This window comes from Camelus bactrianus, chromosome 10 (genome assembly GCF_048773025.1).
Source record: "Camelus bactrianus isolate YW-2024 breed Bactrian camel chromosome 10, ASM4877302v1, whole genome shotgun sequence".
Classification (NCBI taxonomy): Eukaryota; Metazoa; Chordata; class Mammalia; order Artiodactyla; family Camelidae; genus Camelus; species Camelus bactrianus.
Window position 1 is genome coordinate 62,692,073 of NC_133548.1, and position 22,243 is coordinate 62,714,315.

Here is a 22,243-nt window from a genome sequence, read left to right on the forward strand (position 1 = left end):
AAGAAAAATAGCATACAAATAATTTTAACTCCCATGCTTTGGGGCCAACACTGAGAGTTCTGGGAGACTGTATCCACGTCACTCTCTTTCAGGCAGGTTTTCCTTGGTACCCACCATGTACCAGGTTCTATGTTAAATGCCAGGGACACAAGATGAATGAGACCTATTAAATACCTTTTAGCTTTTATCCTGTTAGGGAAGATTGACTCTTTAACAAATAATTAGAGACAACTACTGGGTGCCATACTAGAGATACTTATATATTCAACAGATGTAATAGGCACTGACCTAGGTTCCTGAGCTCAGTTAATGAGCCACCCAAAGCCTTCCTGAAACTGTGGTCTGGAGAGAGAGCCAGACAATAGATGAGTTACATGCAACATGCTAGAGGAGGAAAGGTCAGAGAAAGCCTTGCAGAGAAGGTGACAGTTAAACTGTCTGGAACAATGGTGAGGGGGTTTACCAGATAGCCGGGGTGGGCATGGGGAAATGGTAAGCAGAGGAAATGGGATATGGAAAAAGACAGAATAAGCACCAACTGTAGCTTACAGGGCTGATAATCCAGTTGTATTTGTAATACCAAACTCTGCTTCCAACAGTCCTGGAAAATTATGCTGAAACAGCTAAGATCTACATTGCTTCGAGTAGCACTTAAAGGAAATGTCAATGTCATGGCAATAGATTACACAGCTGCAACCCAGGACACCCACAGGGAGGAAAAGCAGGGAAAAGATGTCATCCTTGCAAGTATCACTTCTCTGACCATAACTGCTTAGAACATTTTGAGTTATCTTTTGAACAGGCAGCCACATTTTCATGTTCAGACTGTTTCTCAGAAAGGTTGTTAGATTCCCCCATTTCCACAACAACAACAAAAAATCAAAAGCAGCCCTTTTTACCATAATTGCATGGTTCCAGCCATATGCTCTCCCCTCTCCCTTTACTGAGTATCATTCACATAGGACTGGCGTAATCCCCCTTCTAAATTGGAGGTTTGCATATGTAATTATATCAAATGATGTGTTTGTTTATATCCCCAAACCACATTCCAAAGCTCGCCTATGATTTATCTTTGAAATTCAGTTTCATCATGTCAGTCCCCAATTTACTGTGCCCAATGGGTCTACAGTTACACGTGTGATGTACACGCCTCTCTCTCGCAGAGATTACACGATGAGGTTGCCTTCCTCAGTGGTGAATTGGAGCAGAGGAAGAGGAAGGTTGCTCTGTTTCAGTCTCTGTCCTGTTCTAAGGCCAAACTGCATCCCACTACAGCAGAGTTGTTAGCAAGGGAGATGCAGCTTTGGCAATTTTGACTAATTCCTCTGGACTCTGGAGGATGGCTCTCCTGGCTCCTGTCTGACTGTGAAACGTACCATTTCTCTAAAGCAACATAACTCATCCTATGAATATGTACCTTGAGAAGGAAGAAAGCTTTTTCCCCTTCTTGGTTTAGCTGGCCCTGTCTTGACAACAAGATTTATTTTCAGTGCAAATAACCACCAGTTGTGGTTTTAACCCAAAATGTTCTGTTCATTATTTTTATGTTCCAGACTCCCCATGGACAATGGCCCAATTCATTCCAACCTTCTTTCTACCAGATTCCCAAACTAACTCAATCCTTGAAGCTTATTTTCTCCCTAATAGTTTGTCCCTCTTAACTCCCTACCCCTTTATTGCCCCTCCCTCCTCCCCTCTCCCCACTGGTAACCACACCTTTGTTCTCTCCATCTGTGAGTCTGCTGCTTTGTTGTTTTACTCACTAGTTTGTTGTATATTTTTAGATTCCACATATAAGTGACATCCTACAGTATTTGTCTTTCTCTGTCTGACTTATTTCACTTAGTCATTCAATCGTTTTAAGTATTTCTAAAAGTCTGTCTTCTCCAAACATGGAAGACTCGTTAAAATCTAAAAGGCAGAGTTTATGATCGCCTACTAATTTTTTTTTTTTTTTTTGCCTACTGATTTTTAAACAGCTTCACTGATGCATAAGTTACATATAATAAGAATCACCCACTTAAAGTATGCAGTTCAGTGGGTTGCAGAACACTTATGGAATTGTGCAACTGTCACCATTATCTGTGACTTCAGAGCATTTTCATCACCTCCAAAAGAAACCTTGCCCCCCTTAGCAGCCTCTCCCTGTTCCCCCTACCCCATCTCATCCAATCTCCTCTTTTTCACTTTTGACTTAGATTTTTTTCCTGCCTTTCCTTTAGATCTGTAAAACTAACGTTGATAGAAACCCAGAGAACGTGGACCTGCAGAGGTTTCCTCGCCTTTCCTCCAGGAACAGAAACTGCTTGGCTTTCTCACAGCTCCAGGCTCACTATTGTGTGTGGTTTTCAGACTTCTCAGGAAGCCACTCTCCTTCTGGTTGGCTGACAAATGTGTGAAAAGCACATCCTGGGGAAGCTTTGCACGTGGAAGGAAGCCTGGCTGTTCTCCTGCTTACACACATGCATTGTGAACAGAGGTGGCTTTCCGAGACAGTTGCCCTCAGGATAACCAGGATGTTGCCGAACACAAGTTCACATGCCCCATGCACAGTGAGGCCAAACTAACCGAAATGGTGAAGTTTGAGAAAGGTTACTTGCAGGGCCTAGCAAGGAAAATGGGTGGCTTGGGCCCCAGAATCCCTGAACACCCCGAAGGGTTTCAGCAAAGCATATTTAAAGGCCAGGTGACGGAGGGACGGGGTTGCAGGGTATGCAGTCAGTTCATGCACAGTTCCCAGATGGTTGATGTTGAGGTAACAGGGGATTAACATTATCAGGCCTTAGCGCCGTAGGTCTGGGGACTCATGGTCATCAGCTAGTTAATTTCTTCCATTTGGTGTTGGTTTTAGCATCTGTAAAACAGCTCAGGGAGTGTGCATCAGAGACACTATCATCTGGGTGCTTTAGAGAAAAGCTGCAGCCAGGCATATGGGGGAGGGGTGTGTCCCAGGAAGGCCCCGTCGGTCGAGTCGTGCTCGATTGCAAGGAGAGGAAGCTGGCACACTGTCACACCACAGTGGGCTGCGGTTGCATGATCCATGTGAGGAGGACCTGAAATGACACTACAGCCCACTGGGGACCAGAGGGCAGAAGGATTCCTGCTTTTTTGTGCCGGGAAGAAGAGCAGGCGAACAAGAGCTGACAGCCCTTTAACCTGTTCACGGCCTCCATAGAACAAGTATTTCTCATTCCCATGGCGACCTCTACCAGAGGCTGCCCCCCGAAGAGGTGGTGAGGTCCCTGAAAGCCTCCTGCCCCCTTCTGAGAACAGCTACTTCTCACTCAGGAAGAGCCTCCGTTACATATGACATTGTAGGATAGCACAGCCTGAAGTTGAAGGCGTCAGATTTGTGTGTTAGACGCCTCCTGGTGTGACCACGCTGACCCTTAGTCAATGTGACTCAGAGAGCAGGCTCCTGTTTATTCTTCCTTTATCACCTCACCCGCCGGTGCATTCACACGTCTCCATCTCCCCCTCTCTCTCCCCCCTACACACACACACACGCACACACACACACGTACACACACACACACATGCACTGAGCCTAGGGTCTGATCCAGATGCTGAAGCCACTCAGTGTATTTCATTCTTCGATGGGCAGAAAACCTCACGGCAATAAAAAGTCAGAGTGAGATTCAACAAAGGATGCTAAAATTGCAGAGCGCCTTCTAAAATTGCAGAGACTCAGAGGACCATCTGAAGACTTCATCCCAAGAGATTCAGATACAGTAAATGAGGGGTGCAGTGGGGAAGAGGACCTACTTTTTGTGAGTTTCCTAGGAGGAGGTTCGTATGGGAAGGAAAGTCACTGATTCTCTCCCTTGAAACTCTTGATAGCAGCCTTCCCTCCAAAATCTCTGCTAGTAGTTCATCTTTGTATCCAGAGATGCCTAGCACTGCCATCCACAGAGAAGAACTCAGGAAATGGTTTTAAATGAATATGAAAGGCACACCGCCCCGCCCCCCCCCCAGATACTCTCCCCACTCACAAAACACTGCCCCCCTAAACAAACACACTGTGAGTCTGTCTGCAGCAGAACTGATATTAGAATATGAGTAATCTGTCTCTTCTGCAGCAACTTTTGTCTGCTGAGCACTAATGAATTTCCGGTTCTTTGTTTTAAGCCCGGGGCTTAGGTGGGCACCAGGGTTTCTGAATCAGAAAGCAGGCCTCTCCCATGAAATCACTCTGTCAGCCCGTCTGGTGGGAAATACAGACATGTGAGCAAAGGATTGTGGTCAAGGGCCAAAAGCGATACCGCGGTGGAGTCGGCCCGTTCTGTTGGGACGTATCAGCAGGAACTGTAACCCTGGGACAGATGATCACCTCTCTTAACATCTGGGCTAACACTGGAACTAAATTTGAAAAATCTGCAGATGAAGCGGTAGGGTGGGCACATTCCAGAAAGTGCTCATGGAAAGGCAGATCACTTGTGCAGTGGGGAAACAGGGTTTCCCTCCCATGGGGAGTGTGGACAGATGAGAGTGGAGGGGAGTGGGGGCAGCTTGCAAACAGCCATGCTACCCCCAGTGGGATTTTATCTTGAAGGCCGTGGGGAGCCATTTAGCTTCCTGTAGCCTTCCTTGGCTTTCTCTGAAATCACGTACTCCCCGCCCAGCACCTCTGTGTGAAACAAAAACGTGGGCACCTCAGCAGATCTTGATAAAATCCTTTTTCTGTGCTTCCTGTATCTATCAGCTTAAGGGATGAGCCTTTCATGTAATTTCCCTCTTCTTTCCTGTCGATCAGCATTTGCCATGAAAAAAGCCCAAGCGGGAGTCTCCAGTCTTCAGGGACACTGTGGAATCAAGAAATGGAATGTAAATTTGACCTCCTAATTGCCATTTGACGATAATCATAATAAATCCTGCAGAAGACTAATTGGTGCAATAAACCGGGTTGCCTTGAAGATTTCGTCTTCTCCTTCGCTTTTCTTTGTCTTTGTACTCAGAGGGGTGATTCATTTATGAGAAAAGCCGTTCATAGGAAGGATAGAGAGATATTTTCCATGTGGAACTTATTTTGTGTAAATATTTAAACAAAGCGATAAAACTACAGTGTGAGATCTTCCGTATATGAGTTACTAAATTTGAAACAATTATGCATGCAAGTAGTTATTCCAGAAATAACCTTCTTTGTCAAGTACAACCAAAAAATTATCTAAGCATAAAAAAAGTTAAATAAGTAAGTGTTGTTACATAGCCTAAATCTAATCAGTATCAACAACCTAGTAATTGTTCAAGAATTCTACAATCTTTAATGAGGTTCCTGCTGTAGAATTCCAGTCATATGCAAATGAATCTTTGAAATTCCTCATTATCAGAAAAAACAATGGTTCTTTAGTGAGATTTTACATCCCCCAAATGATTAAAATACATCAATGTGGTAAGCAGAACCGAGAAACCAGTTTTTCAGGTTTTCTTTGTAATTTTGATTTTGTGTGCAGAGCAGTTCTGAGACCATCTGATGGTCACTGAGGATTGGCGAGTTACTGTTCCCCGTCACTTTTGCTCTTCCTTTAACTGGACTTGTTTCCCACACTCAGTACGCTGCTTGCCCCAGATATTTAAAAGTCAAATATTCTCATTTCTACACAGGTCTGATTACAACAACGTCAAGGAAATTGGATCGAGAACAGCAGGCAGAACATTTTCTGGAGGTAAGTGCCTTGAGGGAGCTGGCATTCATTAAAACTGACTTCCCCTAAACTGCGTTAACCTTCCTCATGCACTGGAACTTGAATGTGAATGGTGGGTTGCAAATGCCGCACTTTCTCTTGAGCTGGTGGGTTCTGAAGCTGGAGACTGCTGGTGCATGCGTCTGCGCGCGCTCCTGGGCCCGGAGGGTAGGTGGCGGGGTCTGGCCTCTCCTGAGAGCGAGCAGGTGCGGCGACGTCTCCGCCTTGACTTCAGGCCCCTTTGTCAACAATCGGAGAAGAAAGTAGAGGAGCAGAGCCCCATGAGCAGTTGTGGCCTCGGAGGTAGAGAGAGAGAGAGCGGAAAGGCCGCGGCCCCAGTGGAGGACCTCCCGTGTGCAGAAGGGCGCTGCTCGCTCCTCGTTTCTGCCATGGGGAGAGGGCTTGAGGGAGAGAGAGCTGCCGCTTGATTCACTGCCTGAGAGGGCTGTTTCTGAAACCATAAAATGTGCTCCTATAATTCATTAAGACAGAAACAGCAGCAATACAAACTCTAAGAGCATTATTTCTGCCGGAAAAAAAAAAAGTACCATAAGGCAAGGGATGAGAATGTAATAGATGTGAGAGAACCTTGTGCAGCATTCTTTCCATACATATCGAGTGTCTTTATTGGGAAGCGCTAAGGCTGGGAAGGTGGTATGGACGATGCGGTGATTTAAGTGTGATGGGCTGATACTGAAAGGATGGTGATGCTTAGAAGGTAGAGCTTTGTTAGGGCTTTATATTGTGTCCATGCTGCTAAAATGACCTGTTAGTTCTAAGAACCACTCACTGGAATCCATAGGTCACATCACACACACACACACACACACACACACACACACACACACACACACACACACCCTCAAATCTCTTCTGATAGTCTCTTTGAGTCAGTTCACCAGTAACGGTTTATTTAAAGAACACTGCCCTAGGGATTGGTGCCTTGGGTCCTAGGGCTTCCCTCCACGATTAGCTTGGAGCCCTGGAAGCTGTTTAATTGCCCTGTACCTCAGTTACCCCCACTGTGAAACGTGACAAAGAATTGCGACTCCATATATCTCAAAGGATCGCTCTGAGAATCAAACCTGGTATTTTACATCAAAGCATTCTTACAATTCTTAAAGCCTTAAACATAATAAAGGATTATTATTATTATGCCACACTATGCTAATCCTTTTAAAATATTGCTATCATCACATAAAAATGAAAGACTCTAGGCTGCCAAAAAAAAAAGTATTATAATTTTTTTTGAAAATCATCCTTAATGGGCTACAGTACATACCTGGTCCAGAGTTACAGTACCTTTGCCAGAATAATAGCACCTTCGATTATGTTCATGGGCTTCTTTCCTTTGCAGCAGAGTCCAGGCGTCCTGGTGGGGCTGTGTTCTCAGGCAGCTGAACCCACCACCTCCCAGCAGGGAAAAGGGAGGGTGTCTCCTCAGCTGGGGAATCTGCCTGGGATGCCTCACTGCCTGGTCCCTGGGAAGGCGGTGTCCGGTTTGGGGCGGTGTGACTACAGGGAAGAGAGGCGAGTGTTTTGCAGGCATTTGAATTCACTTCCCAAAAGAACCCTTCACACTTTCACATCCTGTCTAAACTTATGGGAATACTGCCCAAGCATTTTGGGCCTTTGGACGAACCCAAGTGCTCAGCAAAGTGTAGTAAGAATCCTTGTGGTTTTAATCATTACCATATGATGTCATAGTACCTGAACGCTCCAACGTTCAGCTGCATCTCCACACTCCAGGACAGATAGCAGCTCCAGGCACCTCCCAGGCCGGAGGAGCCACAGGCAACAACCTCTGGGCTCAGCTCGTGTCCCCAGGTCTGTCCTGTGTGCCATGTCACAGAATGAACTGGAAGGACAGGGAGGCAGGTGATAAATGAGTAAGTGCCATCACTTCAGACTCTCTTGAAGAAGCTCATCTCGTGAGCTCTCTTGAAGAAGGTTCCATGAGACTGCCCAAAAGTGAGGGGGTGGTAGGCACCAGTCAATGGGATGGTTAGGAGGGCCTCTTGGAGGAGGTGACATCTGGTGACATGAAATCATGATTCTATTGAAGAAACAGGATCAAGGCCAGTGTGATTAAGGGTATAAAGGTAGAGGGCGGTAGAGGTGGTAGGAAATCAAGTCGGAGAAGGCAAACAGGGCTGACATAAGGATTCTGACTTTTCTCCCGAGTACAGTGGAAACCATTAAGCAGGGCAGAGTGACTGGACCGCCAAGGTGAGAGAGCGCTAGCCCCACTGTGGGGCAGAGATGGGCAGGGGCAGGGCTCAAGCCGCAGGGAGACTGGGTGGGGAGGGGAGGGAGAGGGCTTTTAGAGGGACCCAGGTGGGAAAGGATGGTGATGTGGATGAGAGTCTAATACACATCCCATCATGATTCTGGCTAACGAGCAGCAAACGGTTTTTCTGCAGTTTCCAGAACCGAGATTTAAAAGCCTGTCGGTCCGTCCAGTGAATTCTGCTCTCTTGCCCTCGGGCTCTGCCCACCTGCTGGGATTTCCCCATCATAGTTGCGCTTTCCTTTGGTAAATGTTCTGCTAAGGTTTTCAAAAACCAGTTGAATCTCAATCTCCCTCTCTCTTTCCCTCTGTCTCCTCCTTCTCTTTCTCACATACACTCTCTAAATTGTACAATTCTTGGCCAGATTGGGTTTTTTCTATATAGTATTGCTGCGACCATTTGGCATTCATTTGTTTTTTTCTGAGTGGATCCCTGGAAAGAATATTGCTTTAACTTAGCCCTTCCCCCCCCCCCCCAATGCACCAAATAATATCGTTCAGAGTGCAGAACAGAGTTCTCTGCCTCACACAAATTTTTGTAACTGCTGATATATTGTGTGAGTTGTAAATGCTGGGTGTGGGTAATTAACCTCCCGGAGAGTCTTTAATTGCCAAGATAGCCCTATGTTCCTCGTAAATTCATATTAATCTTCTGGCTCTATTTCACATCTCTCCTTCCCAATAAAATAAAATGGACTCTTCTTGAAAGGATCCTCTTAGAAGCTGATTTGGGCAGGTATACTTCTGCATAGGCAGCCAGGAGGACATTAGTGATTAGCTTATAGCTTGCTATCCCCACAATAGACGGCACTTTAATTCTGTACTGTTGGTATTCTGCCTGTACATTAATTGCAGATATTTAGCTTGACTGTGTGTGCACTCTAAGGGTTTTGGAGTCTGCAGAACATTCGCCTTAACTCTGTGTCTCTAAGAAGAGGTTGTCATTATCAGAATCTAAGGGGTTTGCTCAAGAAACAAGAGCAGCAAAGGACTAGAGAAAAACTCGCAAGTGCAGCTTATCCTTCTCTGGTGAATTCTAAGTGTTACCTCTTGCCTCATTTGGAAATCTTTTATGTGAAAATATTGGCCTGATCTTCTCTCCCTACCATGAAATGCAAAGATACGGAATTTTCAGCTCATTTATTCAAAGTCATATACATTCCTTGATAGCCAGTTATGACTGCATTGGAGGTAGAAGACTTATTCCAGCAAACAGATGCACAAAGTTGAAAATGATGCATAAACAGTGAATGAACACTTTAGCTTCATGGTTGTGACTTTTTAGCCCTGGTTACGTCATTGTCAGAGAAGGCAGCAGTAAAATAGGGGAAAAAATGCACTAATTTTTTCTTATATCATAATCACTTCTATAGATTGTTTCCTCATCGACTAGATTTAAACTCCTTGTGGGCATGAAACTTGATTTATCAAGAGAGTGAATGGAAGTATTGTGGGAAAGCAAGGGTGTCCCATTCAGGCAGGCCTGAGATTATGTGTGAGGACAGCTCATAGTGCCTAGACAGGGTGTGGAACCTCTCTGGACCCCCTTGCCCTCACCTGTAAAGTAGGGGTAATGGTTTCTAACATAGGGTTGGCGTAAGGAGCATAGGAAATTGTTTCTTAGTCCACGGTTGCCACAAGACAGGCCAGTGAATGATAAGTTGGGGCAAGGAATAGCGACTTTATTTGGAAAGCCAGAAGACCGAGAAGATGGCAGACTAGTATCCCAAAGAATCATCTCACCCAAGTTAGCATTCAGTCTTCTTTTACACTAAAAGAGTGAGGGGTGTGGTTGGTTGGTGCAAAACTGCTCCGTGTCAGAATCCTTTGTTCTGGCAGCTATCCAGGTAGGTCACAATGTTCCTGTAAATCTCCAACAACACAAATGTTATTCTCTGTTCTGCAACTTTTTCTCTCTCTATAAATGGAAAAGTTGTTATATCTGTAAAGATTAGAGCCTTGAGAATGGACTATCCTATATATCTCAGGCTAGAAGCAATATTCTTAACTTGTAACAAAAGGAATAGAATCCAGAGGTTAAAGTAAAAGAAACAGATCCCATATGGAGACAGATTTGTTCTTCTCTATTGCAGAATGACAGGTGAAACGCACCCAGGTTGATGTCTGTTAGGCAGCGTGTTCCAGGAATGGTGGTGGGTGTTGGCGGCACCGCCTGTCTTACTTACCGCTGTATTCAGAACATCTAGCTCAGTACCTGGGAAACAAGGGGCTCTCAATAAATGGTGTGTGTGAATGAATGATTCCTCTGAAAGGAGGAATCCGCCTGGGTGAAATCACAGAGGGGGCGGTCGCATTAGCACACAGGAAAGTGCATAGGCTTGGAGACAGAAAGAATGAAATATTTTGCCTCTTTCCATCTGCCTTGCCAAATTAAATTAACTCTGATCCTCCATTTCCTCATCTATAAAACAGGATTACTAATTCCTACAACATCAATGAACCACACAGAGGGCCTGGCAGGTACAGAAACCCTTAAACCATTGTTTGCCCCCCTCTCTCTCTCCCCTCCCCACTCCCCGTGTCCTCAACAAGCACCTTGTCAGTTCTCTTTCTTTTTTCATTACCGGCCCCAGTGTTTGAATAGCTGATAGCAGTTTGATTATTCTTAAAAGATATACCCACTTAAATAATCCTATAGTCCTGGCCTAATTATGTGTGAATCTTTATCTTGCTTGCTAAAAGAGTATGATTTTGCCTCTCTTTTGATCTTGAAATACTTCTCCGTTCAGGGCTGAATGGTTCTGATAAAAGTCTCCCGAAGAGAACAGAGAGCGTATTTTATTTGCAAATCAAAAAAGATGACAAGGCCCAGTAACCAGTATAAAGACAGAGGATGAGAAATTACGTTGGGTGTGTAGGTATGACTTGAAGTAGCCCAGAGAATGTGGTGAGATTTTATAGTGCAGTCGGTATAAATAACAAAACCCATTACAGAGGAATATGCTAGATCTATAGGAGTGTAAATTATTTAGTATCTGTCTTCTTAGCATACTCATCCATCGTCTTCTATAAAGTGCGTCTCATGTGACTATTTTTTCTTCCTGTCTGAAGTTCTCATCCCTCTTTATAGTTTTATTTTCTGAAAGAAGGAAAAAAATATATTGCTCTTCGCTAAGTTTTTACAACATTTCCTCTTGCCTTAGGATGCAAATTGATTTCTTCAGTGAGTGCACATCCTTGGCGGTTTCTTACCTTGGTAAGCACCTGCTTTTGAGATGATGGTAATTTCTGGTGGTGGAGAGTTGCAGGGCTATTTCAACCCATTAAGCAGTCCCTAGTTTGATAATTGAACTCCAAGTGAAATGGAAGTTCCTCTCATTAGGCTCTTTTTCCTACCACCCTCGAAAAAACTTTGCAGGAAGTACCAGTAGGCCTTCAAAAACAAGCTGTGTATCCGTGCACAGACACAGCACCTGTAGCAGACACGGGCCTCTGAAGGAGAGCTGATCGTGACTTCTGTTTTCCGGAGCTCCCGAGAGAGCCCAGAACCTTCTCTCACTGTTCTCTCCTTCTAGGACTGTGCCTCCGCTAGTCTTAGTTGTTCCTGTTTGCATTGTTGTATCAGCTTCGACGACGTTAATGGAAACTCACTGTTTTTTCTTCCTTTCTTCAGTGCTTATTCTGGGGCTGGTATTGGGCTAGGCACCAAGGTTCTGTTAATGGAGTTAGTGTGTTTTTGCCACTGGGTGTTTGTTTCTTTGCCTGTCTGTTAGGGACTAGTGTGCTGCTTATTCTTGAGCTATCACAGTTAGCTGCTGTCTTGGAAACCAGGGGCTGTTTTTCATTCATATCATCCAAACTGCTTCTCTCCCATTATATAGATGCAGAAACTGAGACCTAGTAGAGAGAAGAGACAGACCCCAGGACATACAATCACTTCACAGTAGTGTCCAGCTTAGGCCCTCCTCCCTTTATAGAGCAGATATGGCCCTACCCACCCACTGGTACATTAACATGTGGCAAACCGAATCTTTCCCCACTCTTGTTTCATGACAGATTTACCCAAGGGTCAGCTCAGCCCCCTCGAGAATCAGCATATACATGTAGGAAAAGAGGTGATGTTCCCTTCTGCCCTTTGGTTGTCTGTTCCCTCTCAGCTGCTGCTCAGAGTAGCAGGGCCAGCATCAGACAGGATCTCACTCTCATGCTGGGTCTGACCTGGAGTCCAGGATAAAGCCCCTCTGAGAGAAGGCTGCGCCCCTGCCGTGGGGTCCAGCAGGTGCTCCAGCGGAAGAGTGACTGTACATCAGGGCTGCATTGCTTCCCCTTCAAATCCACGTGTTGAAGCCTTAACCCCCGGAGCCTCAGAATGTGACTGTATTTGGAGTCTTTAAAGAGGTAATTAAATTAAGGGGCGGTCATGAGGATGGGCCCTGATCCAATATGACTGGTGTCTTTATAAGAAGAAAAAATTTGGGCACAGACACGTCCAGAGGGAAGACCGCATGAAGACACAAGGAGAAGACGGCCGTCTCCAAGCCAATGAGAGAGGCCCCAGAAGGAAATAGCCCTGCTGACGCCCTCACCTCAGACTCCCAGCCTCCAGAACTGTGAGAAGATACATTTCTGTTGTGTAAGCCGCCCCGTCTGTGGTCCTTTGTTGCGGCAGCCTCAGCTGCCTGAAGTTGCAGGCCAGACTTCATTTACTGGCCTGCCCCTGCCCCTCCCACCACCTCGCAAAGGATCTACACGTGCACCAGACATTACTGAGGGTCCAGGGCAACTACACTTACAGTGCGGGAGGCTAAAACCTCCATCTGAAGATGAGCATCTCCATATTCCATGCTCCATACCCCAAATTTAAATCCTTCACAGAAGGCCCCTCCTGCTTCCCTGTAACTGACCAAACGTGGTAAAGTCAGTGTGGAGAAGGCAAGCGCAGCGTTTATTGCAGGGCACCAAGCAAGGAGAACAGGTAGCTAGGGTTCAAAAGGCCTGAACTCCCTGATGGTTTTCAGGGAAAGGTTTTTAAACACAGAGTGAGGGAAGGGGATCGTGGGATCTATGACCAGCTCGTGAACGTTCTTCTGATTGGCTGGTGGTGAGGCAGACAGTCAGGAGTCAGCAACATCATCAACCTTCTGGCTGCAGCTGGTCTGGGGTCTGTGTGCTTGTGGGCAGCGCACAGTTAACTTCTTCCGCCTGCTGGAGGTTTCAGTATAGCTCCAAGGATGTGGCTCAGAATACTATCAATAGCCCTTGAGGAGGAACTGAAGACCTTTAGCCTTGACTTTGTTTAATGACTAAACTGTTACTATTTTATCTTATTTGACTGTCTCCTCGTTTCTCTGATTAGATTGACTCTTTGGAACTCGGGGAGAGCCTAGGAGGCTAAAGCTTTTATACAGACAAGAGACAGGCGGGGGACATGGAGGGGCACTACCCAGAAGGCCCCATAGGGTCCTGCTCAATGGCATCTAGGCTCAAGCACCTGCCTTTCTGAGGGCTTGCTTCCTCCACTCTCCTCGATGAAGATTTCCAATCCATCTTTCCCAGAAATCGTGTTTCTTTACCTTCAGGAAATGTTCTTTCCGATCAGATTTTTCTGAATCAGCGTCATTCTTATGCCTTAAATGGGGGGAATTAGGCAGAGATGACCTCAGGGTGATGGGCAGAGATGGCCTCAGGCACCCGAGTTCCCAAAGGAGTACTGGTGGTGGTATTTGTGTCTATATGTGAGCGCACACATGCGTATAAGGTAAGAGCAAGGGTTGCCCTTCCACTTCTGCAGAGGAGTCCCAGTTCCTGCGGGTCCTTAAGAGTGGTCTTTCCCGAGAGCCTCCCAGCTGTGTGAATTGCAGACGTGCCACTCTACTTTCCCAGTTGACCAAAGAATAAACATTGAATCAGACACACACAAGCAAATTTTTCAAAGCAAATATTAATTCTAAGATAATTTCAAAACAGAGACTCCGAGAGGCCCGTAAGGCTGAGCAGGTAATACAAAGCAGCAGCATTCGTGCTGGTGGGGTGGAAGGAGGAAGCATGGTGGCTGCCACCTGCCCCTCCTAAAAAGGCTCAGCCAGTGGCAGATGTGGAAGCACACAGTTTCATTTTTTCAAAAAAAAAAAATCAAATTTACATGCCAAATCTCCCTATATTAAATTTGGCACCTCCATTTTTTTTTAACACTGTAAGCCAATGAGTCCCTGTTTTCCAACACTGGATGTAAAGGAAGATTTCTTTTCTTACTTGCCTCATGATACGTAACCCTCTCACAATGGAAGTAATTCACATGTATTGCAGAATGCAATTAATCTCTTGTCATCTCTTCACCCCCCATTTTTTTACAGTGTGACCCTCTGGACCCATTAAAAAAAATAAGAAATGAGCTCAGGGCTGAGTCTTAGAGAGCCTGTTGAGGTTGGAAATGATAGCACGGGAGCACTTGGTTAGGATCCCAGCTGAGGGCCATCTTCCCACTCAGCCTCCATCTGAATGGAGGAAGGGAGGGTTGCTTTGGGTCCTTGGATTACATAGAGTTGCATGGGCGTCATGTCTACTTTGTCTGGTGCTGCTTCACCTCTTAGCCTTCCCTGTCTGTGCCCCTCCCTGGTTAGCCTCCAAGTTCATGATCTGCAGGCAAACACTCATCTATGCTCAGAGAATTGACCGGAATACATCTTTGATTCCATAAATAACCACCTCTAATTTGCCTGTTTGTGAAAGGTTGCATTTGTTTTGTTTCCCCTGAAATCTGAAAGCTGATTTCGTAGAGCAACAGTAGATGAAACCTGTTCTCTTGGACCGGGAAGGTTCTTCCAGCCAGTGGCTCAGCCTGGAAACGGAAATGAGTGAACTTTTGCGCTCTGCTCACCGTTGTGCGCGGGCAGATAATTGCTCCGTGGGGCTACAGCTTGTTGAGCTGGGCACACAGGCTGCAGGGAGCCAAGGCTCTGCTTCTGTTTTTATTTATGTGTGGTTTCTGGATGTGGTGCCATGAGGCTGCTTCCCTCAAGCTTCCGGGGCTTGGGTACCATGGGTGGGTGGGAGACCTCTTACCCTGCAGGTCTACTATCACTCAAATGACTTATCCCTTTTTAGAGAAGAGGTTCAGATTTCCGTGCATGGCTCTGAACACTCATGAGAACTTCCAACAAATCATACAGCCCAGAAGCCCGGCCTGGCTTCTCTATAGTGTGGAGATGGCAGATTGACCTCTACCCTTCGCTTCCCTAGCTCCTCTTCCCTCCTTCTCCACTGTGTTGCTTTCCTAGTTTAATTTGTGCAGCACACTCTGTGAGCCAGGGAATCATCTGTCCAGTCTGATTCATTGGGACCCTTCAGAAGCCGTCCACATCTGTGCCGAGTAGCAAGTGTGTATGACGCAGGTGAGCACTTTAAGTCTGTTTGTGGGAAAATTAAAAATGGAATGATAGCAGGTTCGGAACTGAACCAACTGAAGTGCCTCTATTAAGAAAAAGGAAAACAGCTTTGGCTTGCTTCCTGCTTGCTGCAGACAGCTCGATTCAAATGAGCTGTTGTTTTGGGACCTTTCAAGTGACTTGCTTTTGTAGCAGATCAGGGGCTACCAGCCTCATCTATTTTGCAACAAGACCAGTTCAGCAAAATGCTGAGAGGGTTCCTGTATCAGCAGGATACAGATGACTGTAAGGAAGGTGAGTTAGGAGAGACCTGGATGTCAGAGCCAAGGAAAATGGGGCAAATACAGTTCCTTTAAAATTGAGAAACATCTGTAATAAATTTGGTTATTTAGCACAATTATTCAATCTGATTTAGTGACAGATAAAACATCTCTCATAACAATGTCCTAATTATAATAGTCCACTTAAAGTTTAAACTAATCTTGTGCTACAATTGTAGACAGAGGTTAAAGCATAGGATCTGGATGGAGGGAACTCTAATTTGGAAAGATACACACACCCCAATGTTCACAGCAGCACTCTTTACATTAGCCAAGACATGGAAACAACCTAAATGTCCATCAATAGATGACTGGATAAAGAAGATGTTGTGTATGTATATGTGTGTGTGTGTGTGTGTGTGTGTGTGTGTGTGTGTGTGTGTGTGTATGAATACTACTCAGCTATAAAAAATAACAAAATAATGCCATTTGCAGCAACATGGATGGGCCTGGAGACTGTCATTCTAAGTGAAGTAAGCCAGAAAGAGAAAGAAAAATACCTTATGATATCACTTATATGTGGAATCTAAAAGCAAAAACACAAATGAACTTATTTACAAAACAGAAACAGACTCACAGATACAGAAAACAAACCTGTGGTTACCAGTGGGGAAAGAGGGTGGGAAGGGATAAACTGGGAGTTTGAGATGTGCGGATACTATATGTAAAATAGATAAACAGCAACAAGTTTATGCTGTATAGGACAGGGAAGTATATTCAATATCTTGTAGTAACCTATGATGAAAAAGAATATAAAAAGGAATATATGTGTGTATATGTATGACTGAAACATTTTGCTGTACACCAGAAATTCATACGCTGTAAACTGACTAGACTTCAACTGGAAAAAAAACCAATAATAGGATTTGGAGACAGGCCTAGCCACTCACTAGCTGCATAACCTTTTTAAATCTATCTAGCCTGTTCCCTCATCTGTAAAATTGGGATAATAATAATAATAATAATAATAATAATAATAATAATAATAATAATAATACCTTTATAGGATTTTGTGAGGGTTCGCACGGTGCATGTACATTGCACATACTAACTTTTTGTATGTGTTAGCTATTATGATTAGGATCTTAACATTTTTCCTTGTGATTCCTGAAGCAGTCTTGTGGCAGAATTCAGAACACTTAGTGCGTTATATTATGCATTGTGTTTATAGTTTGGCTTACAGCTGTTGAATATATTTATGGTACTTTAACAAGATAGCATCTATGTATGTGCCTAGAGGGGATCCTGGCACATGGTATGCACTCAAAAGAGGATTAATTTCCTCCTTCCTTTTCTGAAGAAGAGCCCAAAGTTTCAGAGATTTATCATCTTCCATTTGCCAGCATCCATTTAAAAGGACTGTGACCATCTAAGTTGGAGCAGCTCATTCTCCTAAGATAGTCTGATAAGGGGTCAACCGTGGGTCTTCCCTGGCTATGAAGAAAGTCACTGGGGCTCTCCTGGAGGATCTGTGGTCTTCCTGGCTTTCTAAGTCAGAATCTGAGATGGAGACAAAGGCACCCAAGCCCAAATGGCAAAACAGGAGCATTTTCAAGAACCCAAGGATTCAATAAAGTAATTATTTTTGAGACTAACCTGGGACAGATGGCTAACTTCTGCAGGTTAGCCATCTCCAGGCCTACCTAGACTTGTCGCTGATTCCCAAGCCTTCCCCAGAATTATAGCCACAGTAAGTCCTTAAATTGTGTTTAATTGTTAATATTTAAACACAATGGGATTTTTTTCGCTTTTCATTCAGATGTCAAAACCTCCATTGTGTGGAAATAATAAACTGGTCATTACTAGTCAAAAGGTTCTCAGTGGAGGTAATCCACAGAGTGGTGAATACTCAGCGACAGATACCGTAATTCAAAATTCATCACCTGTAGTAGCTTCAAGCCCCACCTCCCCTTCAGGCCATCTCAGTATTGTTCGCAAGCTGCAGGATGGGCTCCCCAGACATTCTGCATCATCTCCTTTCCTGGCTCTAACTTTGACGGAGACCAGCAGTAAGATGGAGGCCAGAGCTGCCAAGTGCTCCTCATTGTGCACCCAGCACCTGAGACAATACCTGGAACCTCATAGGCACCCAATGAATGTTGGTTGAACTTAAAGTTTAGGGCTCCAGGTTATCCACAGACCAGATAATCCATGCTTCCCGGGCTACAGTGATCTGTACTGCCCAGAAATCCACAGAAAGTAGGTGCCTAGGCAAGAGGTTGACAGGTCTCCAGTGGTGACAGCTGACATGCAGGAAGGGAAGAGGCTTCACCCCACTGATTCCCAGCCAGTACAGAGGCCCCTTGCCAGCTCCAGCGTACATATGGAGCCGAAAAGCAGTTCCTAAATCACATTTACCTACCGGAAATCTATCATCCTCAGGAGGTCATAAATATATAATTCAGAAAGAAGAATGTAGATTTTTCATGAGGTCCCTGTTATAACTCCTGGCATGCCATTATACATTTTTAAAGATGCTGATAAATCTTAAAATTGAACATAGCACTAAGTTCCATGCTAAGGTATACTTGGCTAATATATAATTGACATAAAATCTACTTTTAGGATACTATTTCAAATAAAATAGAAGAAGTTCCGTTTTAAAAAAAATGTATAAGTACTCATTCATGGCCCTCCTAAGAAGTTTCACAAAGACATTTTCAATTAAGAAACTAGTACCCATGGGGGAGGGGGGCCCTGTGTTCTGAAAAAGCAGAATTTCTCCATTTTAGAGGGGTTTGATTTGCTCTTGTATTGTTTTTACACTGAGTGCTGTGAAAGCAACTTTTGGTATCCCATAGAATACCAAATGACTGATTTTTCCTCTTTATGATGTGGGAGCAGCCTCTTGGCCGTTGTGAATACATTTAGCAAAATCTCACCTTTACATGTTCCATCATTACCTTCCAAAGGCCTGAGTCCTCATTAGGTGAGGGAGTCAGAAATTCTGCAGTTAAGTTTAAAGCACATTAGAGCCTTGCCAGCAGGCAGACAGCACTGCAGTAGACACTCTTGTGGGTGAGGGAATTAGAGATGTGCTTTCAGCTAGAGAACATGATGGGGGATTTATACAGCATTTTTACAACAGGGGACGATGTTCTGTCTCTGCCATTGGTAGCCAGGACATGCTCCAGCTCAGGATGAAGAATTACGGATCTCTCTGTGCAAGGCTGTGACAGATCCATGATATGTGCTTTGATACATGCACAAAACCATTTACCCATCTTCCAAATTGATGCTTCCAGGAGCAACTCATTTAAAAGTTCCTGTCATATCACAAGGACATCAATGTGTAAGGAAGAGTGAACTCAATTTCTAATGGTTTCAAGCATGTGTCTGTACACTTGAGTGAAAGGGAGAAAATTAGAGTCTATTTCAAAACTCTTCTTTTAGAAATTACATGGTACCCATGGTAGGTTTTTTTTTTTAAATACAGTTATTTCTAATTACAGAATAAGTAGAAACACATAACATGATATGTCAGAAACATGTAGTATATAATACATGTTCATTGTTTAAAAAAAAGAGAAAGATAAGCAAGAAAAGAAAAAATTAACACTCATTTCCTCATGAAACGATGATTACTTTATATTTTTTAGCATAATCTTTAAGAACTTTTTTTCATCTATGTGTATAAGCTCATCTGTTACATATAATCCTACATAAAATTTGTCAAAAAGGTTGAAGTCATACTCTACCTATTGTTTTGTTACCTCCTTTTTGCATTTATCAATTTATTATGGGCATTTTTTAACATTAAAAAATCCACATTCAATATGGCTTTTTTTTTTGGTTGCATGAGATTGCATTAAGCAGCAGTATGTAGTAGGGTTTTTAATGACCCTCAGTAATGAACCCTCCGTCACTTATTCCAGAAGCCTGCATGGGTACAGCCTAGCCTCCTGGCTCTCCTGTTCACACTTCCGCAGTGTTGGTTTGGTGCCCACTTTCAAGCAGGCGTTCCCTTAACCTCCTGCCTACGGATCAACCAAAAGGAAGACCCGGGACGTGACCTAATATCACTTAGCAGATCGTTTCAGGCACTTGACCAGACTGCACACAAATATAAGCAAAAAATCCTTCCCTTGGCTGGAGTTGTGAGACTTGCCCTTATTCACTTATCAAAGGGAAAAGTACACAGCATAAGAAAATTTTACATAAATATCTGTGAAACACGAAAAAAAAAAAAGGACTGCTGCATATTCACTTACGTCATTTGGAAAATTATAGCAGAAACCAGAACATGTAACCTAAATATGTAATGTTAGACTCCTAAACGTTTTACCCACAAATATGAACTACCCCCCTTCCACTGTAGATGAATATTCTACTTTGTAACATTTTCTCAACAAAGGCAAAATGATATATTTTCAGCATCTCTTCACAAAAGTGCAAATCCCACAGAATCATAAAATGTCAGCCCTGAACTGTACCTTAGAGATCAGCTAGTAGATGATGAACTGTTTAAATCCCAAATTAAAGATCTGAGTAAACATTTGCCAAATGTGGGCACGCAGGCGACATTCACATTTGGCACGGCTGTCCACATTCTCTCCTGGTGACAAATTGTGGTGTCAAAAGAGGGAAAAGATCCAAACCAAACTGTATCTGAGGCTTGACATGTCTTTGAGAGGGTGCATATGCCATCCCCTGCTTCAGAACAAAAAGCCATCAGACAGTGGAAGTAGGCCTGGTAGACACGAGGGCAGCCCGGAGGCCTTCACACAGGCCACAGCAGTTCCAACTTGGAGCTGGTAAGCAGAGGGACTTTGGAAAGACTCCGGTGTGATGCCGAGAATAAGTCATCTTTGCACCCAGAGAAAATCCCCTTTCAAACAACCTTGAAATGTGGTTTTTAGTGAGGGAGGGCAGGAAAAATAATATGCTTCTATGAAATATCCCTTCTTAAAGTAAAAATGGAAAGAAATATATCATTCATGAGTACTCGTCTGTTATGAGACCATAGATTTACAAGATCCTTAATGACAATCTCTATTTTTCTCCTGGCACTGAGGTTAAACTTGTTAGACTCAAAGAAACTATTGGCTGAATTAGATTGAAAAAACATTCTTTCCCCTTCCTCTTTATTGTGGTTAGGAGGAGGAAGGAGAAAGTGAATCTCAACTCAATTACAATTAATTCTTATCCGGGAGGAGCTTTAGCTACACTGGCCTGTGCCCAGATATTTCCAATGAGATAAATATGTAACTTCAGCCATTTCACAAATGGCAAGGCCACTTCAGAAACCGTAGAAGGAAGCGCCATCTATGAGGTTGCCTGTTGGTGAGACAGATATATCTAGATTGTTGTCTCTACTGTTGAACTTCATTATATTGTCCACATTAGGGTCACTTGTTTGCAGAAGGACAGAACACACCAGACTCTGTGTTGTGTAATAAAGGTATTACTGAGAGATGCCATTTCCAAAAACCAGACCCAGCGTGCGCGGTTGAAATCAACCCTCTGACCCATGGACACGAGATACCATGCACTGCTTACTACTTCACGCAGGTGTTCAGGCGTGAGCCTGACCAGAGTAAGGAGGCACGCTGGGTGGAAAGTACAGCTGCTGGGAGCGATCCGTAGGCCCAGACATGGACGCACAGGGTCAGGAGTGGTAGGTGAATCGTGGAGAAGAGAGTTGCCCGTGACGGCCACAACCAAGGTTTGGAGCAAGAGTTCAAAACCACAAAGAGCAATAAGCAAAGGAAAAGGATTATTCCCGCTGCTGTTCTGTTCTCTCCTTGATTGTCATACATTTCAGTGGCATCCAGATGTTCCATTATTTTAGATACCAACTTGAGAAATTACATTATAGTTACTTTCAAAGTTGTCAGAACGCTGAACGCCACAATGACAGTTTATAACCCATTTTCTCTAAAGTGCTTAAGTTTTTTTTTTTTCTTATAACCCTGATGGGCTGGCACTTAAATAAAGAAACTCAGGATTCTAAAACACAATTAGTGTCTGTGTGCAGAGTTACTCTTTGGGTTCATCCACATGCATATTGGTTCTTGTAAATACCTATTGGGTATACAGTGCTTGAACTTTTCCTCTGTTTGTGTCTAGATTTGTTAAAAATGGGAAATTTGCTTCATGATTTGACTTTGAATATTTGAACTCTTTAATTTTTAGACTACTTAAATTCTTTTGACATTCAAATTCAAATTATGCATTTTTGGGAAATTGAATGCTAGTTAAAAAGAGCAATATTATTAATTTTGAAAATGCGTATTTCCCCCTTTGAATAAAAAACATAATGGTCTGAGTATCATATTTCACAACTGATTTATTTAAGATTTCCCAGAAAAATCCATTCGTGATTTCCAATTGCAAGGGGATGAAGTTCTCCAGTTTAATGCTTACAGCATTCTTATGGTAATTTTGAAATTGGGAGACTTGGCCACATTCATAAATGGTAACTGTAGAAAATCGGCCACTTTCAATTCAAACAAAAGCATAGAAAACCTTGAGGATACTTCAGAAAAGACGAGATTTTCCCCTAACAAGTCTAGTTACACTGTCTGTTCCTACAGCAGATGAATGGGAGAGTTCTTCTAAGACTATTGCTGTCACTTTTTTCTGAATAGGCTGCTTGTATTATCT

General features: G+C 43.8%; 1 protein-coding gene across 6 annotated transcripts in view; it reads left to right on the plus strand.

Moving 5' to 3' along the window:
• Nucleotides 1–22,243, plus strand: part of FAT3 (FAT atypical cadherin 3) — a 617,077-nt gene that overhangs the window by 430,480 nt on the left and 164,354 nt on the right. For all 6 annotated transcript variants that reach the window (XM_074372843.1, XM_074372838.1, XM_074372842.1 and 3 more), the window contains one exon: nucleotides 5,602–5,663. In XM_074372843.1, coding sequence (XP_074228944.1) covers nucleotides 5,602–5,663 — 62 coding nt within the window. The remainder of the gene's footprint in view (nucleotides 1–5,601; nucleotides 5,664–22,243) is intronic.